This window comes from Orcinus orca, chromosome 19 (assembly GCF_937001465.1).
Source record: "Orcinus orca chromosome 19, mOrcOrc1.1, whole genome shotgun sequence".
Lineage (NCBI taxonomy): Eukaryota > Metazoa > Chordata > Mammalia > Artiodactyla > Delphinidae > Orcinus > Orcinus orca.
In genome coordinates, this window is record NC_064577.1 from 41217277 (window position 1) to 41234860 (window position 17584).

General features: G+C 54.9%; 2 protein-coding genes across 3 annotated transcripts; one reads left to right on the forward strand and one right to left on the reverse strand.

Moving 5' to 3' along the window:
- The first annotated feature begins 323 nt into the window (after window positions 1-323).
- On the forward strand, window positions 324-8046 carry NT5C3B (5'-nucleotidase, cytosolic IIIB). 2 transcript variants are annotated; one of them, XM_004282793.2, is made up of 9 exons: window positions 324-387; window positions 611-709; window positions 1288-1357; window positions 1444-1490; window positions 3751-3836; window positions 4403-4492; window positions 5474-5636; window positions 6485-6685; window positions 7544-8046. In XM_004282793.2, the coding sequence occupies exons 1-9, from the start codon at window positions 376-378 to the stop codon at window positions 7676-7678; spliced, it is 903 nt and encodes a 300-aa protein (XP_004282841.1). In that variant the 5' UTR covers window positions 324-375; the 3' UTR covers window positions 7679-8046. The 2 variants fall into 2 exon arrangements, with proteins under 2 accessions (XP_004282841.1, XP_033266711.1); XM_033410820.2 differs by lacking the exon at window positions 611-709 and having other exon boundaries at window positions 387-610.
- Window positions 8047-9552: 1506 nt separating this feature from the next.
- Window positions 9553-17575, reverse strand: FKBP10 (FKBP prolyl isomerase 10). The gene is made up of 10 exons (XM_004282792.3): window positions 17040-17575; window positions 14328-14473; window positions 13812-14001; window positions 13552-13697; window positions 12904-13093; window positions 12647-12792; window positions 11856-12048; window positions 11396-11538; window positions 11004-11167; window positions 9553-10634 (listed from the first exon to the last, which is right to left on the reverse strand). The coding sequence occupies exons 1-10, from the start codon at window positions 17402-17404 to the stop codon at window positions 10449-10451; spliced, it is 1869 nt and encodes a 622-aa protein (XP_004282840.2). The 5' UTR covers window positions 17405-17575; the 3' UTR covers window positions 9553-10448.
- Window positions 17576-17584: the final 9 nt, after the last annotated feature.

Sequence of the window (17584 nt, forward strand, 5' to 3'; positions counted from 1 at the left end):
GCCCTCCTGCCCTCTGGACTGAGTCACTCATCTTCTGTGATGAGGAGCGAGGCCCGTGAAGGAAGCACCTTCTGGATCTTCAACAGAACTCACTTATGGCTCCTTCACACCCCCTCCCATCTGCGCCCTTTTGCTCATGCAAACCTTAAGCCTGGAAACGTCCATTCCGGTTAGGGTTTTTGTTCTAAAAAGAGTGGCACCCACCCACGTAACCCCAGCCTCTTGGGACACTCCCCGTCCACCCCCCGCCCCCCGCCCCGGACCCGTTCCCCGTCCCCGCACCTCACCCCCACCCCGCCCCGCGGAAGCGACGCCTGCGCAGTGAGGCCGCGGGGCGGTCGTTGTGCCCACGCCGCCAACAGGCCGGCGAGCGCCATGGCGGAGGAGGTGAGGCGGGAGGAGGAGACCGGCGTGGGGCGGGCCCCGAAACCCCGGGCGCTCCGACACCCCCACCGGGCCGCCTGGGCCTCGCCGCGCCACTGCGGTCCGTAGGCGCCCAGGCCCGGCCGGAGCCCCCGCTCGTCCCCCGCGCCCCCGGCCCGGCCTCGCCGGCCTCCCCTTGGGCGCAACGCGGTGCCGGGGTCAGCGGTTCTCTCGGGTCTCGGGACAGGTGAGCACCCTGATGAAGGCCACGGTTCTGATGCGGCAGCCCGGGCGGGTGCAGGAGATCGTGGGCGCCCTCCGCAAGGGCGGGGGAGACCGCTTACAGGTACCGCGGGGGGGGGGGGGGGGCTGGGGATGTGGCCTGCCCAGTGCGCCTTCCCGCTTTGCTGCGGACACCAGCAAGCATGCCTTCAGCCCCTAGAAATGGCCAGCTGCCCGAGGGCAAGCCTGTTTTGCCTTGGGGAGAGCCCACCTGCCCAGCAACCTAGATTTCAAATTTCTCAGGTCGTGCTGTAGACAGAACGCACCCCACACCAGGCCTCCGGGTCTTGTCCTCACTAGCCGAGGTTGGTGGGCTCCCCAAGAAGACGCAGATGTGTAGATGGGCCAAAAGGTGGGGGCATCTTACGAAGGACCAGGGCATTGAGATGGGTGCTATTGAAAGAGTGGAAGGGGTCCTGATTCTGCAGTCCCCACCCCCATCCTCAGAGAGGCTGGGTCTTCTCTGGGTTAGCACAGGTATTAACTAGGATTAGTTCTTCCTTCGGCGCTTCCTGACTCCCCCAGGGCTTTGCCCGCAGACCTGCACTGAGCTGTTTGGACTTCCATAATCATCCTCCCTGGCTGGCACAGGGCCACCCTGGAAGGAGCCTGTCTAGGCTTCATCTCTCTTTTGCATTTTAGGTCATTTCTGATTTTGACATGACCTTGAGCAGGTTTGCATATAATGGAAAGCGATGCCCTTCTTCTTACAGTAAGTCACATACTAGCTTGCTTTATTGGGCTTGACAGGACGATGGCTTATAAGGGGCAAGTAAAAGGAGTTCTGCGTTTTTGCAGATATTCTGGATAACAGCAAGATCATCAGTGAGGAGTGCCGGAAAGAGGTGGGTTACTCCCTTCTCTGCTCAGAAATGGCTATCATATACGACTTCCAGTGGTTCTTGGTTAGGACCAAAGATTCCAGGGTTGAGACCTTAGAAGATTAATTTTTTTAAAAATTGTTGTTATGCTCAGGTGGACCTAGTCTTAATACACTGAAACAGCTTTTCCTTATTGGCCAAGACACGTGATGATAGATGGTTGGAATATGCTTACTCCTATCTGTAGAACTTAATAGGAGACTTTGATGTTTGCTGTTTAACCCTCCCACAACTCCGAGAGGTGGATAGAATCATTACTGTCTCCATTTAGCAGATGGGAAAACAGAGGCTTGGAGAGGTTTGAGCAACGTACCCGAGGTCACACAGCAAGATGCAGAGCTTGGTTTTCCCATAGATCTGATTCTGTTCCCGAACTCTTTCCTCTATATTCTGCTCTTTCCTTGATAGTATAAATTTTCTTGGTAAGGCAGCAGGTACCAAGAAAGACTTCTGAATTAACGTCTGTGTATGAAACTCCCGTTTCCATAAGATGCATACAGATACTGTAAAGCGGTCCCTGTAGCCTTGGAGTTCATTTTACTTTGCTACGCGTTCTTCCCATCAGTGTCCTCTTTGCCAGAGCAGAGCTGTGCTAGCCCCTCGTTTCTCTGCAGGTTGCTGAGCTCTTTCTGCTAAAGAGCTATATCATTTAGTTCCACTTGATTATGAAGTTCACCAAATTGGTTACTAAGTGGTCTGTTGGTCTGCCATATTGGTCAGATCTTCTAATACTCTGTCATGATTACTGGTTATTAAGATGGACAGTGAATTATAGATAGCTCTTCTGTTTCTACACCTGTCTCTCTGGTGATGCCACTTGTAGCTTAAGGTAGGTTCTGGCTCCACCACTGATTACCTTTGGCAGGTCACTTTTTTTGGTTCCTCACATCCCTGATCATAGCAGCTTCCAGAGAGCTACGTCCACAAATAAGACAATAGGTTTGGATGCCCTCTCTAGGATAAAGAAGCTAGAGAACATTAAGATTTGTGGCGTTGATGGGTTCCTGAAGAAATTAACAAAGCAAAATTTATGTAAGAAATCTTTTTTCTTTTTAAAAATTTATATTCTGGGGGTTTCCCTGGTGACGCAGTGGTTCAGAATCTGCCTGCCAATGCAGGGGACACGGGTTCGAGCCCTGGTCTGGGAGGATCCCACATGCCGCGGAGCAGCTAGGCCCGTGCGCCACAACTACTGAGCCTGCGTGTCTGGAGCCTGTGCTCCACAAGAGAGGCCACGATAGTGAGAGGCCCACGCACCGCGATGAAGAGTGGCCCCCGCTTGCCGCAACTAGAGAAAGCCCTCGCACAGAAACGAAGACCCAACACAGCCAAAAATAAAATAAATAAATTGAAAAAAAAAGAAACTTATATTCTGTTGAATTCTGTTATACTTTCAGAAAAATGTTCTCACACTCAAGGAAACATTGAGAATCTTAACACATTTTAGGAGCTTTCTGTCTCTGTCACTCTTTGTATTTAACCCTCTTTTGGACGGATGGTCAGGGACTCCATTTGATCTCATAATATTCCGAGACCATGCACGTATTAAAATTAAAATTTTTTACTCAGTCAATTCTCATTTTTATTGGGCACTGTTACTGACTGAGCCCATGTGACACGTGATCCCTGAAGCAGCCTCCCTAGATTGTGGAAGGTCCTGGCATGTGGAAGGTGACCTTAGCCAGAGGAGGTGCACAGAGATGCTCCCCGTGAGGTTGTCCACCTGACGTTGGCAGTGCGATGGAGTTATCCCCTAACATGCTGTGTCCCAAGCTCCAGTCTTCTAGTTCACTTGAATGATTTTTGCCAGATCTGTGTAAATTACCCTGCCTTTAAAGATCTGAATGCAGTTAACTTGCAAAAGAAAGGAGCAATCTTTATGAAAGCATGAGTGTGCTATTCTAGTTTTCTTTTTTTCTGACATACATTAAAATGAATCCCAAACCACTAAAATGAAAAGTGTTTTTATCCATGTACGCCCCCCCCAAAAGCTATCTTGCCTACCACTTGAGAAAATGTACCACATTTTGGGAAATACAGCGTTAAATCAGTTCTTACTGATTAAGCGGGAGTGCAGAGGGATGGCCGGCTCTGCAGCTCCAGTCACTCCCTTACCTGGAGTTGCATCTTCTAGGTGACTTTTTTCTCATGCTGGACTGTAGGACTCTGCTGGGGAAAACTTGATGTGGACTAAACGGCTTTTCTCTTCATTTCGATGTCACAGCTCAAAGCGCTCTTCCACCACTATTACCCAATTGAGATTGACCCACACCGGACCATCAAAGAGAAGTTACCTGCCATGGTGGAATGGTAAGTGATGGTGGTGGTGAAACGCCCCTGGCCCTCACGATGCTTGGTCTGGACGGGGGCGTATTTTTCCTGAGCTTTGGTCAGATGCAGGCTCCTTTACCTTACTGAATGCTTAACTGAAGGCCACAAGCGCAGCTGCTAGAACAAATTGTCCAGATAAAGCCAGGCTACGTGTGGCTACTGCTAGAGTAGAGGGCTCACCAAGTATCCTTGGAATGAGTTAGAAGCCCCTTAGTTTGGGGCAATAAGTGCTTTGGGGCAATAACCCTCCTAAGGAAACCAGTATCACTGGGCAAAGCCCCAGTTCTCCATAGAGTGGGGTCACAGAGGAAGGGATTCAGAAGAGCTTTGACATCAGCAGCAACTTGCCCAGCTCTTGTGTTGCTGCTGTGTTGCTGTCTCACCCTCTTCCTTTAGGGACAAGCAGGGTCCTTCAGGAAATGGCTCTGGGGAAAAGGATGAGGCCTCCGCTGTCAGTACTTCCAGAGGAGACTCGGCCCTGAGATGGGAAAGGTCACTTTACTTAGTGGTTTGAATTTGGGGTTTCGTGGGGTGTCTGTTTCCAGGTGGACCAAAGCGCATGAGCTCCTGTGCCAGCAGAAGATTCAGAAGTTTCAGATAGCCCAGGTGGTGAGAGAGTCCAACGCAATGCTTAGGTGAGCTGCCTGCTGTGGAAAATGTTTCTGCCAGACTGTTTGCGATGGGTTTGCTCACAAAAGAGAGGCTGGGAAGAATCAAAGAGGAGTCGGTTGCTGGGAGAGTCAGAAGCGATCTAGCACCATGAGTAGATGACGTGGAGAAGGTCTTGCTTTTCCTCTCTGGACACAGCCAGAGAATTTTCTATCCTTGGGTGTGTCCCAGGATGCAGTCTGCTGGTAGTGGATGTGGTGTGAATATGACCAGGGCTCCATCTCCTAGAACAAACAGCGTCTAGCTCATTCTTCCCAATGATAAATAGACTTTTGGGGTCCCCATGGCGACTGGCGTTCTTTATCCAGACATGGGAGTTGGCTGACCTAGGGCCCTTGATCTTCCGTGGCCTTCACAGTGCAGCTGTCTGCTGGAGCGTTCTTTACTGGAGGAGGGATGAGGGCACGTAGAGGAAGGAGTCCACACGGGTGCCTTCCCTCAAGGATTGTGTGTCCTGATTGGGGAGAGAGGCTAGCTCGTGGAAAGCCAGGAGAGTAGACACGTGCAAACCCAGTAAGTGCCTGGGTGGGTTGGAGGTGTTCCCCAGTGAAGCTGCCTCAGGATAGCTGCCTGGTTGTATTTTGCTCAGGCAAAATAATACAGAAACAAACAAACAAACAAACAAACAATGTGGTTATATGGTGTATATGAAGTTCAGGGGCAGGGAGAGCAAATCAATGGTGATGTGAAGTCAAAATGGGGGCGATGGCATCGACTGGGAAGGAACATGAGGGAATCTTGACCTGATTAGTAAGTATATGTGTGTGAACATATGTAAATATTAACTGAGCTGAACACTTAAGATTAGTGCACTTTAATAATTTACTGTATGTATTTTATACCACAATTTAAAATGTTTTTTAAAAATGTTAAAGATGTAACCCAAATAGAAAATAAAGAACAGTCGCAGAGGCAGTGCCATTTCAGAACCGTTCATGTCACTTCAGGGATGGATACAAGACGTTCTTCAACACCCTCTCCCAGAACAGCGTTCCCCTTTTCATCTTCTCCGCGGGCGTTGGGGATATCCTGGAAGAAATCATGCGGCAGAGGAAAGTGTTCCACCCGAACATCCACATCGTCTCTAACTACATGGAGTTTGATGAAGATGTGAGCTGGGGCTGGAAGAGGGGTGGGGACCGCCAGCCAGGGTGCTTCACCCTAAATGTTAACCCTGATGGGGGAGGGGGGAGGGAAGGCATGCCAGCTTCTTTGCCCTCGGCAGTTATTTGTTTATTAGTGCCAGCTAAAGACAGTCGCTTTTGAAGGACCCACTCTTGGGTGTTTGGCTGACAGTCGACTCTGCCAGGGAGGACTGAGTTTAGGGCTCGGCCAGGCCCCGTGTCACTGTCATGGCTCGTGTGCCATCCTAGGTACTCAAGGGCTGGGACTTGGACTTGTTTTTCTTGAGCCAGAGGTGGGCTGCTCTGACTCACCCATGTTCTGACTTCTTCCCCTTAAAACCAAGGCTGGAATTTTCATCCCTTTGACCTGTGGTTAGGGTGTGGCCCACAGCTGAGGTTAGCGCACATGTAGCCAGGCAGCGCTTGTATCACGGGCTTCATGCTTTCACCAGAGTAGGTGATCAACAATATTTGATGGTTCCTGTTAATTTAAACCAGGGGTTGTAAACTTCTTCTGTAAAAGACCAGGTAGTAAGTATCTCGGGCTTTGCGGGCAATATGATCTCTGTCACAGCTACTCTGTCACACAAAAAAGCACCCGTAGACAAGATGTAAACAAATGGACCTGGCTGTGTTCCAGCAAAGCAATTTACAAAAATAGGCCAAATCTAGTCCACGGGCCCTAGCTTGCTGGCCCCTAGTTGGATCACAATGAAGTTTTGGCATTATCTGTGGCTTTCAGGATTCCCTTTCCTCTGTGGCAGAGACAGTGGAACACTGGTCCCGAATGGGTCCTTGTAGTCCTTCTGTCTGTCTCTTGTCTTGATTATTTAGGGCTTCCTAAAGGGATTCAAGGGCCAGCTCATACACACCTACAACAAGAACTGCTCCGTGTGCGAGAACTCTGGTTACTTCGAGCAGCTTCAGGGCAAAACCAACATCCTCCTGCTGGGAGACTCCATGGGGGACCTCACCATGGCTGATGGGGTTCCTGGCGTGGAGAACATTCTCAAGGTTGGCTTCCTAAATGACAAGGTAGGTAGGAGACCCGGGTTCTTCATGGCCGGCTTCTCCTTCATTCCTGTTAACGAGTGCTTATTGAACACCTTCTGTGGGCTGGACCCTGTGTGAAGTACGAGAGGCACAGAGGCCAGCCACAAGCCATAGTCTCATAGGAAACAAAAGAGATACCCAGTGGTTACAGCTGTGCACGAAGCACACGGCGTGACCCAGAGGTCAGAGCACGTCATCAGAGCCCACACTTACCGGGTGCCGCGCATGTTAACCCAGTTCATCTGTGCAGTCATACTCTGAGGTAGTGACTGTTATACCCAGTTTACAAATGAGGAAACTGAGGCAAGGGGGTTCAGTAACTTGCCCAAGGTGACATAGTTTAGAAAGTGGTTGGGCTGATTACCAGTCCTCCTAAATCATACCAGTAAGGCATGATTGAGATGGGAGATGTTGGTATTCAGGACGTGGGTTTATAATTTAGAGAAGGAAAGCATAGGAACAGACCAGAGGTTGACAGGGGTGAAAACATAAGGTCACAGAGGGGCACAGTGTGGCATCGGGCTAGAAGGCCTCCAGTTCTCACCCTCAGCCAGCAGGTGCTGAAGCCTCATGAAGATTCAATCCAGATAGATTAGAGGTAACGTCTGATAGTTTTTGTTTCTAATCGTTGTGATGGTCCTTTTGGCACTGACCCAAGGGTTAATTGTGGCAGCCTGCATCCGTGGCCATCTGTGTCTCCAAAGGGCAGGTCCCGGTAACCTTGAACTCCTCCTGGGGAGTCGCAGCTTGAATGCCCTCTTCCCCAGCCCCAGGTGGGCAACAGCGGGCAACGCGGAGGGCAGGGCACTGGGGGACTCTCGGTCTCTGCTCCCCCGGCAGGTGGAGGAGCAGCGGGAGCGCTACATGGACTCGTATGACATCGTGCTGGAGAAGGATGAGACGCTGGACGTGGTCAACGGGCTGCTGCAGCACATCCTGCAGCAGAGGGACTGGACAGAGATGCAGGGCTCCTGAGGGCGGGCTGGGGTCGGGCCCCGCGGGCTGTGATGCGGACTGGCTTCACCGGAAGGCTACTCTGCTCTGAGCACTGCTCCTGCCTGTGCTGCAGAGAAGAGTCCGGGCGGCCGGGAGCTGCTGGCCCACGCCCCTCCCTCCCCCTTTCCCTGGCTTCATGGTTTGTGTTCTGCAGAGCCTTGAGGGAGCCCTGCCAGCCCGGAGGGCAGCAAAAGCCATTCCAGATGAACTGTGGACCTACACAATGTTAGCACTTTAGGAATCATTTGGTCCAGGGAATCTTTTTTCCAGTATTTTTTAACATGGGAAGCTGCTCTTCAAACAAATCTAATATGTGAAACAGATCAAAATAAAAAAAGGAAAACACAGAGCTGTTCCGATTGGGGTGGGGGCGGGGCAGAGCCTGTACCTCCTGGTTCTGGAGGCGCAGGAACCTCCGAGAAGCTGCTAGAGCTCCACGGAACACAGTTTGAAAACCCCTGAATTAGCCCAGGAGACGCTGAGCACAGCGAGCACAGCCTAGTGTGTCCGTGGGCATCACGGTGGGCAGGCAGGGTTGGAAGGGTGTGTTTCTGACCTGGAATGGTTTGACTTGATTCTCATGCAGCCGTTAAACGTGAAATTCAGCAGGGATCAGCTGAATTTGGCCGGCCCTGTATGCAGAGCCCCCTCTCTATGGGTCCCTAAAGTGATCCATGTGAGTGTGGATTTTCACTGGGGCCCTTGGCTCCTGTCCTTCCTCCTCCACGGCCACTAAAGTGCACGACTTAAGGGTGGTTGAGTCGGGACCTGAAGGGAGCCGGTGCTCAGGGTGGTCGGATCCGTTCCCTCATCCGCCTGCCTGGTGGCTGGTAAGTTGTGTTTGTCTGCAGCTCAGCAGAGAAAGTGATGGGCCAGCTGACTGAGGGCCAGCTGTGTGCACCCAGGTGCTGCAGGTGCCGTTTCATCCTCACAGGGGTCCTGCATGAGGTACGGGTCCACTTAGAAAGGACCAGTCCTTTCTAACACTGGGGTTGCAGTGTTTCCGACAGAGCCAGCCTTCTCTTCTGCATCACGCTGCCTCCACGCGGACTTAGTTCAGGCTGTCCTGTTAGGCTTGGGGGAGGGTGGTTATCATCTGAGGCTGTCACCTCTGTCGACCCCGAGGTGCTTTCTGTGCTTTGGGACCAGGGAGTATCAGTCGCTGGCGACCGTGGGGAGCAGCTCCGTCTCTCGGGGGATCTTGGGCAAGAGCTCGGTGCTTGTGGGGGCCGTTTGGGGTGTGAATCCAGTCATTTTCTCTCCCAAGCATCCCCCCCACCCCACCCCCTTGGATGGCTTGGGTCATCTCTGTCGCACTGGCCAGAGTCCAGCCAGGCAGGTGAGGGCAGATGGCCTGATGAGTGGCTGAAGCAACTCCTTCCTCAAGACACCAGAGGTTTGAACTCCATTACCTTTCTCTCTGGCAGGAGGGAGAAGCACCAGGCAGGTGGTAACAGCTGGCGGCCAGGAGCCGGGAGAGGTGGGAACATCGCCATATTAGAAACGATCTGTGTGAAAGGGGAATCTGACCTGTGTGCTTTAATTTAACCCTTGAGCTTTGCATGTTGTGTTTGAGTTCAGGGAAATTGTTTTTCCATTCAGCTGGGACCCTTAGGAGATCAGGATCATGTCTCCAGGCCTCCCCTGCAGGCCCCTCTCTGTGGACACTTGCCCCCCAGCCTCCCTCTATGGTGAGGGCCCCAGCTGGGCCTCAGGGAGGCAGGAGGCTGAGACCTAGGGACACAGGGTCTTGAGCTGAAGGGCCATGGAGATGGCCTGCTTTGCTCCCCTTCCTCCCAACACTTGGGTCTAAGCTTCCCGCCACCAATCAAGAAAGACTGCATCCCGAGGACTTTGGTTTCGGACGTGTTTTATTTGGCACAAAGGAGAAGGGGGTCTGACACCAGTTTAGCCTTTTGAGTGTGCAGAGCTCTACCCACCCACCCCCACCCCTCAATAATGAGCCCCTTTTCCACATTTATCTCAGCCCCGAACCAAGGATTTCATAGCCCTAAGATCCATCCAAGTAGGTTTCCTCATACCACCCCCCTTCAATTTGCTCTTGTTCTTTGGTCCCTAGAGAAGGCAGCCTTCTTTAGGGATAAAAGGAGACACAAAGCCCAGCCCTGAAGTGCAGCACCCCAGGGGCTCTTCAGCCACCACTGGTTGGCAGCGAGGGGGCGTGGGACAGGTGAAGGGAACCGGACAGGTAAGGTAGGGCTGCCCCCCCGGAACTGTCCCCTTCCCTAGGAACCAGCCGGAGCCGAGGGAGGAAAGCTGGGGGTTCATGTTCCTGGGGAGCTGCCAGGACAGAGGAATGGGGGCCGTGGGCGGGGGCGGGGGGTGCGGGCTGAGGATGGTGAGGAAAAGTACAGGTAAAGGGGAAGTTTGGGGAGAGAAGGAAATGATGAGCTTGGCCTTCCTCAGTGTCTGGTGACACGGAGGGGAGGTCTGAGCAAGGGGCCAGCAATGACCCCAGCCAACCCCCAAACTCCACCAATCCCCAGATTGGCTTTGTAATTCCAAAACTTTTAAGGAAGGGGTTTGGGGCTGGGAGAGAAAAACCAAATAGAGATCCGTGCTGCGGATTTTACTCTCGGGCAGTGGGAAAACCAGAGTTGTCCCCTCTGCCCACTTTCTAGAAACTTCCAGACCTCATGCCAGCAGGGAGGGTGACTGTTGGGAAGTCAGCCCCACTGCCCGCTGTCCCCCTAGACGACCTTTGCAGTTGGGCCCAGGCCCCTGCCCTTCAGAGCTCCTCGTGGACCCGCTCCTGGTCTTCGTCCGACTTCAGCTTGAGCTCCTCAGCGGTGATGTTCCCATCCTGGTTGCGATCCTGGTTCTGGAACATGTCTCCTATGGTTTTCTCAGGGTCCTGGCCAGGCAGGAGGCGTCCCTTGCCCTCACTGACTTGAGCCTTGATGAAGGTGGAGAACTGCAGCGAGGAGAGCCAAGGGGAGGGGAGAGAGCGTCCTGCCTGAGCAGCTGTGCTCATCTTGGGACGGGTCCCCAGGTGGAGGCCTTCCAGCGAGGACTGAGGAGAGGAGCTGGTTGGTGCTGCGTCCTGAGGGGGGCGGGGGCGGAGGGCGTGCCCAGGGCCGGGCAGCCACGGGGCAATGGGCTGCATGTGCCAGAGGTGAAGGCGGGAGGAGGGGCTTAAGGCACACTGACCCGCAGAAGGGCAGCAACACGGGTGCAGACAGGATGGTGGACACACACTGTTCTCGTTAGATGCCACCGTGCAAGGCGGCTCCTGCCAGGTGACAGCGTGGGAGGGATCACCAGGGGCGAACTCCTCACCCACCTCCTCCGGGGGCACCTCGCCATCCTTGTTGAGGTCCATGTCTTCAAACAGGTTGGCAGGAGGGTCTTCGTGCCACACAAACAGGTAGCCTGTGGGCAGCCCATCCTCCCGGGACATCAGCTCCACCTCAAACAGGAGCACAGCACTTCCAGGAACCCCCCGGGCTGGAGGGAGGGGAGGAGTAGAGAGAGGGAAGGGTCTGGGCCCGGCTTCACTGCCTGCCCAGTGCGCTCCCAGCCTACAGGCCTCAGCTCCTGCCTTGGCGGCTGGAGAGTGGGGCATGGAATGGGAAGCATTGGGAAGGCCTCACTCACTCCTGCCAGCAGCCATCCAGGCTCCAGGGGGCGGGGGCAGAGGGGAGGAGGAAAGCCATCAGGCCAGTCTCTGCTCACCTCCGCTCTCTCCATGTGCCAGGTGCGGGGGGACCACCAGCTGCCGCCTCTCTCCCACACACATGCCCTGCAGGCCCGTGTCCAGGCCTTCGATCACCTTGTGGGCGCCCAGAGTTGCCTCCTGAGGGGCCCCGTAGTCGTGGCTGGGGGGAGAGCAGATTCCCGGGTCAGTGCTCATCCTGGTCCCTGGCAGGCCCAGGGCAGGGTGCGGGGACCCAGCAGTGCAGAGATAGGATCAATCCCCTTATCTCGTAACTGCCCTGCAGTGTGGCCGGGGGCTCATCTCTCCCTGCTTGTTTGCCTCCACTGAGTGGAACTAGCAGCTCCCCTACTGCTTACTTCACCCTCCCTCTGCCTGTGGACTTAAGAATTTCAGCTTAGATGGGAACTTAGGGAGGAAGGGTCAGGGGTGCTGCTAGGCCCACCCGCCTGCCCAGCCCTGGCCCTGCCCCGGACCCACGAGGAGAAGAGCTTGGTGCCGTCCAGCAGAGAGCAGTTGTAGTGGTAGCGAACGAAGTCCCCAAGCCTGGCCGTCTCGTTGCAGGCCTCCAGGGGCCGGGACAGTGTCTTGATTTCCACTGGATCTGCAGGGTTGTGGAAGTCGATGATGTGGACGTCGAAGATCAGCACAGCAGAGCCAGGGATCTTGTCTCCTGGGGCCAGAATGGGGGCGTGGATCAGCTGGAGTCTAGGAGGGGCTGCTCTAGGTCTCCATGGAGGCCCCAGACCTTCCCCATCCTGGGGTTTTAAACAAGGATGGGATGGGATGTTTGTCTACATAGTCAACTCTTGTAATGTACTCTGTGGTGGTGAGGAGGCAGGGGAGGGGAGGGGCACGCCAGCTGGTAAGCCTTTTCCATATGTATCTTGCAACCTCCCAATAACTCACCCTGCTGATCGATGTGATTAGTTCCATTTTACAGGTGAGCACACAAAGGCTTCCAGCAAAGCTGGGACTCAAATCCAGGTCTCTCTGCTCCCCAGGGCTATGCTGTTTCTGTTCTTCCATAACCACCCTCCCTCCCCAAGCTCAGGAGTCTGCTGCCTTTCTCCAGTGTGGAAGGGGAGAAGTGGGGGACTGCCCCCTGGAGAAAAGGATGGAGTCCTTGTGGCAGGAGTTGGGTGGGGGACCAGTTTTTTCGATGAGAGGGGCAGAGCAATGGCTGGAATCCGCCCCCTTTGCCCCTGCCCATCAGGGGGAAGGTCAGGAGGAACTGAGGTGTTGGCTTGGGGAACAGGGAGCATGCCTACCAGTCCCGTTCTCCCCATAGGCAAGGTGGGGGGGGATGGTGATTCTCCGGCGCTCCCCCATGCACGAGCCCTGCAGCCCCCGGTCCATCCCTGGGATGACATAGCCCTGCCCCACATAGGTATTGTAGGTGCGGTTTCGGGAGTAGCTGCAATACATACAAGGCGGGGAGGCGGGCAAGAGAGTCACAGCGGCCCCGCCCTTCCTGCAGCACAGAGCCGCCCCCAGCCCCCACCGTCGTCCTCAGGACCCCCCGGACCTGGAGTCAAAGAGGGTACCATCCATCAGGGAGCCGTTGTAGTGGTAACGCATGAAGTCCCCAGCCACGGCTCTCCGGACGCAGCCAGGTGGCAGCTCCAGTGTCTCCAGCTGGACCGCGTCCTTTGGGTTGTGGACGTCAATCAGTAGGACTTGGAAGACCAGGGAGGCCTGCGGGGGGATCACAGTCCCTGGGGAAGGGATAGGCTTGAACCATACACGTGGAGAGCAAAGCAGGGCTCTTCTCCACTCAGGAAGGCCTATGTGAGCACCGTGCAAAAAGGTGCTAACCCTGCTTTCCAGGGCCTTTGACGCCCATCAGCAGCCCCGGTTCTTCCCCTGTGAGGCCTGAGCTGAGCTCTCCCCAGGGCCACCACCAGCCCGTATGAGCCTTTGTGTGAATCGGAATAAAGCACCTTTTTTTTTTGGCTGTGCTTCGAGGCTTGCGGAATCTCAGTTCCCCAACCAGGGACTGAACCCGGACCCCAGCAGTGATAGTACCGAGTCCTAACCACCCAAGCACCCTTCTTAGTGAGGTGACCACCAAGGGCTAGATTGCATCACTACTTGCCTCCCTGGCTGGGTGTCCTTGTGCAGTACTCAACCTGAACAACTATATGTGGCAGCCCAAGTCCCTGCTTGCCCTCACCATAGCCTTTCTCGCCATAGGCCAGGAATGGAGGGATGACGATCTTCCTTCTCTCTCCAGGACACATGCCCAGCAGCCCCTGGTCCATGCCCTTGATCAGCCAGCCAGAGCCCACGTAGGTGTCGTAAGTGCCACCTCTACTGTAGCTGCAGAGGATGAGGTAGGGGTGAGGCTGCTGTTGGTGGGAGAGGCAGGAAGGCCCCCGACTCTCCGCTGCATGCCACAGTCCCTGGCGCCCCAGGGCTCCTTCCAGCCCTTACCTGGTGTCGAAGGCAGTGCCATCCAGCAGCGTGCCGTTGTAGTGGTAGCGGACAAAGTCGCTGTCCTGGACCATGCGGGGGCAGTGGGGCGGGCGCAGCAAGGTGCTCACCTGCACAGTGTCCGCCTTGTTCCACACATCCAGCAGGACCACATCGAAGTAGAGGGTGGCATCCGGGGGAATAAGCCCCGCTGCGTTTGGTGCAGCCCCCAGAGTGGGGGGTGGAGTGGAGGTCTGAGCATCCTGCTTGGCCTCCCGCTCCACCATCCTTAGTTCCCCTTCTCCCAGGTCAAGCTAGGATCCTACCCAGGGCCCTATTATTGCCCTTCCTCCCGCCCCAGGGGCAGGAGACGGAAAAGTCTAGTCCCAGACCTGCCGCGCTATTCATTCTGCGGCGCATGCGGCGTGACCGTGGAAAGCCGCTCTCCCTCTCTGAGCTTCAGTTTTCTGGCCCTGAGCCCTTGCTTCTGCCTCCTGGTCTCCTCCACCCCCACGCCTGGGCCCCAGCTCTCCTCACCCACGCCGATGCTGCCATAGCCGAGGTGCGGAGGCACGATGAGGCGTCGCCGCTCATTGACGCACATGCCCATGAGGCCTCGGTCCATGCCGGTGATGAGGCGTCCCACGCCCACCACGATGGCCACCAAGGCGTGGCGGTCATAGCTGGGGAGGGAGGGGACAGGTGGGATACAGTGGCCTCTGCCCATGGTCACATACATGCACAGGCGCACACAAGTGCGCACACACACACACACACACACACACACACACACACACACACCATCCCCCTCCCTACACAAAGGTGCAGGTCCACAGGCTCCTCAACTCTTCAAGCCTCCCTCCTAGGTGCGCCGTGACTCCCACCTTAATAGGATGGGCTGTTACGAAAGGAAGTCCTCCAGGAGGCCAGGGGCTTTTATCTACCCTGGGGTGGGGGGATGGTGCCAGCAGTCCTATCTGCTGCTGCTATCTGCTGACAGAAAAGGAGTGGGAAGTGCAGACCCAGGGCGGGGTGGGGGTGTGTGTGTGTGGGGAGACCAGGTATCCAGCACTTAAATGATAAGGCCAAAGAAATGCTTGGCATTTTGCATTCATTATCTTTTTTTAAATATTTATTTGGCCGTGACGCATCTTTAGCTGTGGCACTTGGGATCTTCGTTGCGGCATGTGGGATCTTTTAGTTGCGGCATGTGGGCTCTTAGTTGTGGCATGCGGAATCTAGTTCCCCGACCAGGGATCGAACCCGGGCCCCCTGCATTGGGAGCGCGGAGCCTTAACCGTTGGACCACCAGGGAAGTCCCTGCATTCATTATCTTATTTAATTCTCTCCCCTGTGAGGTGGGCATTATTATTATTATTTGCCGCACCATGCAGCTTGTGAGATCTTAGTTCCCCCACCAGGGATCAAAGCCGGGCCAAGCCGGGCCACAGCAGTGAAAGCGCCGAGTCCTAACCACTGGACCACCAGGGAATTCCCGAAACGGGCATTATTGATTTCATTTTTCTTACGAGAAAAACTGAGACTTGAGAGACCAAATGATTTGCCCAAGGTCACACAGCTAATGTTTGGTCTGTTGAACTCCAAAGCCCACGTTCGGGCCACTGCACCATCAATTCACAGAAGAAAGGAAGGGAAAGCAGAGCTGGCTGGGGATAGGGATTGGTTTTCAATTTTGAAAAAGGCTACTCTAAAATCGCCATGGCTTTTACTTGATCTAGTTCGTTTTAAGTTTAAGTTTTAAGAAGTTAAGGAAAGATGCGAGATTATTATTTTGACGGAAGGTGTCATGGGTTGTGAAAGTTTTCCAAGCTCAGCACTGCTTGGATCCAACCTGGGTCCAAGAGTCCCCATCAGAATCCCCGATAGGGAGGCCATTCTCCAACTCCCAGCCCCTCCTCCACTCCTTGGTGGCCACAGGCTCACAGCTGTACTCCTGTCTACTGCCTATGCCTCATTCTGCCCACCGAGCTGGTTGTACGGCCTGCTTCCTCCACAGTGCCGTTGTGAGAGCCCAAGCATGGCAAGAAGCTTCTAGCAGTTAAACATACCAAAGTTCTCCCCAGAGTCAAGGCTAATCAATGGGTCCTGAACCCGCTTGCAGACCGTAAGGTACTGTGTGAAGTTCACTTTCATTCATCGTCTTGAGTCCTAACATCAGCCTTAGGAAGTAGGGATGCAGTTTTCCAGACTGTTTTTTAATCTCCTTGTTTTCAGATGAGGAAAGTAAAGCTTAAAGAGGCAAAACTCCTTGTCCATGATCACAGCCTGGGTTTGAGTCCAGGATCTTGGTCTCAGGAGTTCGTGTTCTTACCCAATAAACTGCCCGCCTCCAAAGCCACTGATTTCTATAGGCCGAGTTGTGTGTGCGACCTGGACCCAAGGTTTAACTGAGGCTGGCCTGGCGTACAGCCCTGCCCCCACCGAGAAAAATGGACTTGCCAGAGCAGACGGAAAGCCTGGACACAGACCAGAAACCCATCTCTCAAACCCCAAGGCTGGCAAGATGGGCGGCAGCACTGACCTGGTCGAGCTAAGATGGAGGGAGATGAGGGAGGCATGAAAACCCTCGGAGGAGCCCAGGGTGGCATGTGTGACCGTGTGACATGTAGGCAGACAGGGTCCTTACACCAAGCTATGCCCTGCACTCCCTGATCCATCCTGCTGTCTTAGAGTGCCCACCTGCTTTAGCCCACTGGCTGCTAAACCCCCTCCCCCTCCCCCCAAAACTCTACTTACTTCTTCTTCTCTAAACACAAAGGCACTGAAACCTGTGGCTGGAACCAGAAAGGGAGTCAGGGTGGATGGAAAGGTAGAGGGTGCTGTGCTGAGACCACCGGAGGATTTACATGCAGCAGGGACCATGCCCTTCCCCCCAACTCTGTGGACCAGAAAACCCCCTCTATGTCTTTAAATAGAGCACTGGTAAGTAAATAGAGCAGTTCACCGTGACTCTCAAGCACTCTGAGAGACAGAGAGAGTCTGTGTGAAAGAAACAGGGGTCTTCTGAGAGGCGAAGGTTTGAAATTGAGGGCAGGGATGTCTGGGGAGATGGACGTCTAGGAGTCCCCCCACCCAGGGTGCTGTGTTTGAGGTTAGGGGATCACGGTGTGAGTAGGGAGCATGCAGACACAGCTTAAAAGCAGCAACGGGGGAACCCCAGGACTGAGAGAGCTTGGTCCCGGGCTCCGGGAAGGGAAATGGTGAGTCTGGGGGCACCCAAGCCGTTACCTCGAGTCAAACTTCTTGCCGTCCTCGAAAGTACCGTTGTAGTGGTAGCGCACAAAGTCCCCCATCTGCACTTCCCGGGGACAGGCCCTGGGGATGTGGTACCTCTCGATAACCACATCTTCCAGGGGGCTCCCGGCCGGGCTGGCGCGGCCCAGCCCCCTCCCCACGGCCTGCAGCAGTAGCAGCAGCAGCAGCGACTGCAGCAGGGGGAGCCGGAGGACGGTGTGGCTGGGGCGCCCCGCGCGGAACATGGTGCCTGGAGCTGGGACGGCCGGCAGTGAGGGCGAGCGAGAGAGCCGCCGCCGCCGCCAGACTCCTTCGCCCCCCTCCTCCCAGAGCTGGCTCCCCCTCTTCCTGTCCTCCATCCTCACCCCCGCCCTGGCTGGTCCACGTGGAATGGGGGCTGGGGAGGCTGAGCTGGCGGGGTGGGAGTGGGGGGAAGGGGTGTGGAATTGGAGGAGGAGGGCCAGGCAGATAGCTTTAGAGTACGAGGAAAGCACCACAAAGCCCTCCAGATTTTCCCCCACCCGTACCCTGGGGCTGAG